The 2,082-nt window shown below is 37.6% G+C and overlaps 1 protein-coding gene across 1 annotated transcript in view; it reads left to right on the top strand.

The window, feature by feature from the left end:
* myg1 (myg1 exonuclease) overlaps positions 1 to 2,082 on the top strand; it is an 18,539-nt gene that overhangs the window by 9,955 nt on the left and 6,502 nt on the right. Inside the window, exon 6 of the mRNA XM_014004129.1 lies at positions 398 to 579. Coding sequence (XP_013859583.1) covers positions 398 to 579 — 182 coding nt within the window. The remainder of the gene's footprint in view (positions 1 to 397; positions 580 to 2,082) is intronic.

The following is a 2,082-nucleotide window of genomic DNA, read 5'->3' as shown; positions in this document are numbered from 1 at the left end:
TACTAGAGGTCCCATCCCGGATTTCACTGGTACAAAAAGTACACACTGTACAAAATTCTACAAATGTTTTTTGTCTAAAACTGGCAAAACAATGGAAAATAATTACATTTTCTTTCTGTTTACAAGCCCTAATTGTTTATAGTAATAGGAGAACACCCTCCTAAATTTCTAACGACTGACATCGGAGAACAAAACAGCAACAAAACGCATCGACCACCGCTATTGGTTGAAGCCAACAGGAAATAAACTGATAAACTTATCTGACACCAAGTTACTCTCTGGTTGTTATTTTTGTGTTTTCTAAAATTAAAATGTTTAGAGAAAGAAAACWTTTCTGTTCCTTAGTTTTCACTGTATAAACAAGAACTTTTTTCTTGGTGGTTGTTCTTGTTTCTAGGTTGATCCTAGCGGGGAGATCATGGTGTTCTCTCAGAGTGGGTGTCCCTGGAAGGAGCACTTGTTTGCACTGGAGGAGGAGCTGCAGGTGGAGGTCCCCATAAAGTTTGTCCTTTATTCAGATCAGAATGGACAGTGGCGGGTCCAGTGTGTTCCTGCAGGGCTCCACACCTTCCAGAACAGGTATTTATGCAGAGCAAAAGTCAAAACCCCACTTTGATCTTAAATTTGCTTTTCCTTTAGTTGTTAAAGGTCATTTATAGGCTGTTTCTGTTTGAGGTTCATTGTTTGTTTTTTTTTGTACATCTTAGGGGACATCTTGTGACTCTTACCTTTTAGCAGAAATCAAACACGTAGCCCTCTCAGGAGTGTTGTGGCATACAAAAATTTTTCCCACAGGGCCGTTTCAAACAGGTTGCAAACACGATGACAGCTGTATCTTCGTCACTTTATATATACCGGTATGTGTGTGGAACTGAGTTAAGCCCCAATGACACAGACAAACCAGGGAGTACGATTGAACTTTCAAGCTTACTGGACCATTTGACACATGTTATCCAGTGAGAGAATATCTTTTACAAGGATAAAATACTTGTTTCATTTTATTTTATTTTGTACCCGTTTGTTTGCTGAAGGTAACACTTCAGTCATGGCAGCGGTTTTGTTCTTACATTGCTCTCCAAGGAGCTAAAAAGATGTAAACACACTCTACAACACACTGCACTTGAATGCAGCCACCTGAGTCTTTTTTTTCCATACACACCCCTCTCACTCACATTTTTTTTCTCCGTCATCTCATTCTTAATTAGATCCAGTGCTTYAAATAAACCAAGGTGACACATTGAATGTTTGACAGATTCTCTCACTTGCAGCTCCTACTTGCATATTTTAGGATTTTCATATGAATGAATGTGGAATTCACGAGTCCCTTCTATCCAATTTACATATTTTACACCATTATCTACTCATCAATTTCAGAATATAAATGTGATTTATACTTCTTAATAAAGTCCCCTAAGATTATTTTTCAATAACAGCAAAGATCAGAATAGTGTTTGGTACAAATGTGCTGAAGTTAAACAGAAATAATTTTATGTTGTCAAAGTAGAAAAGTTAATTATTGCTGCTTTACAAGAAGGAGAACTAAAAACAACACAGCAGTAGCAGCGTAGGGTTCTAATCAAAGCTTTGTTTCAGCAGGCAAACTGAGATGGAAACAAAAGTATCCCGGTCTAATTAAATTAACAACAAAATCTACTGTGTTTTTATGGTTTTTTACATCCACAATAAGCTCAAAGTGCTYATAGCAACAGTCTTATTTGCTCCCATCTTCATGTTGGCAATGAGTATTAAAATGTTTTCTAAAATGACATGTTTTTAATTACACAATATTAACACTAAAACAATAGTTTTCTGTATATCCTGCCCATGTCACCAAAACATCTCTGACCCATCAGATAAAGGAATGTGGCGTTTCGTATGACCGGAGGTGCCCAAAAACTAAAATTCTATCAGCTTGAGGGTGAGACCTCTAAAATTCAAGTCTGATRCGACAGCCCTTTGGACAGTCATTGAATCAGACTGAAATTGTTGCATTTGGTGTTCGGTTCAAAAGACGGTCAGTTTTGCTCTTTGACCTYCTGATTTGTGCAGGTTGGGAGCACATCGTTGCTTTCAGGGATAGTA

The sequence above is a fragment of the Austrofundulus limnaeus genome, unplaced genomic scaffold (genome assembly GCF_001266775.1).
Source record: "Austrofundulus limnaeus strain Quisiro unplaced genomic scaffold, Austrofundulus_limnaeus-1.0 Scaffold22, whole genome shotgun sequence".
In the NCBI taxonomy this organism is placed as follows: domain Eukaryota; kingdom Metazoa; phylum Chordata; class Actinopteri; order Cyprinodontiformes; family Rivulidae; genus Austrofundulus; species Austrofundulus limnaeus.
The sequence above is the reverse complement of the archived record's forward strand: the minus strand, read 5'-3'. Positions and strand labels throughout refer to the sequence as shown.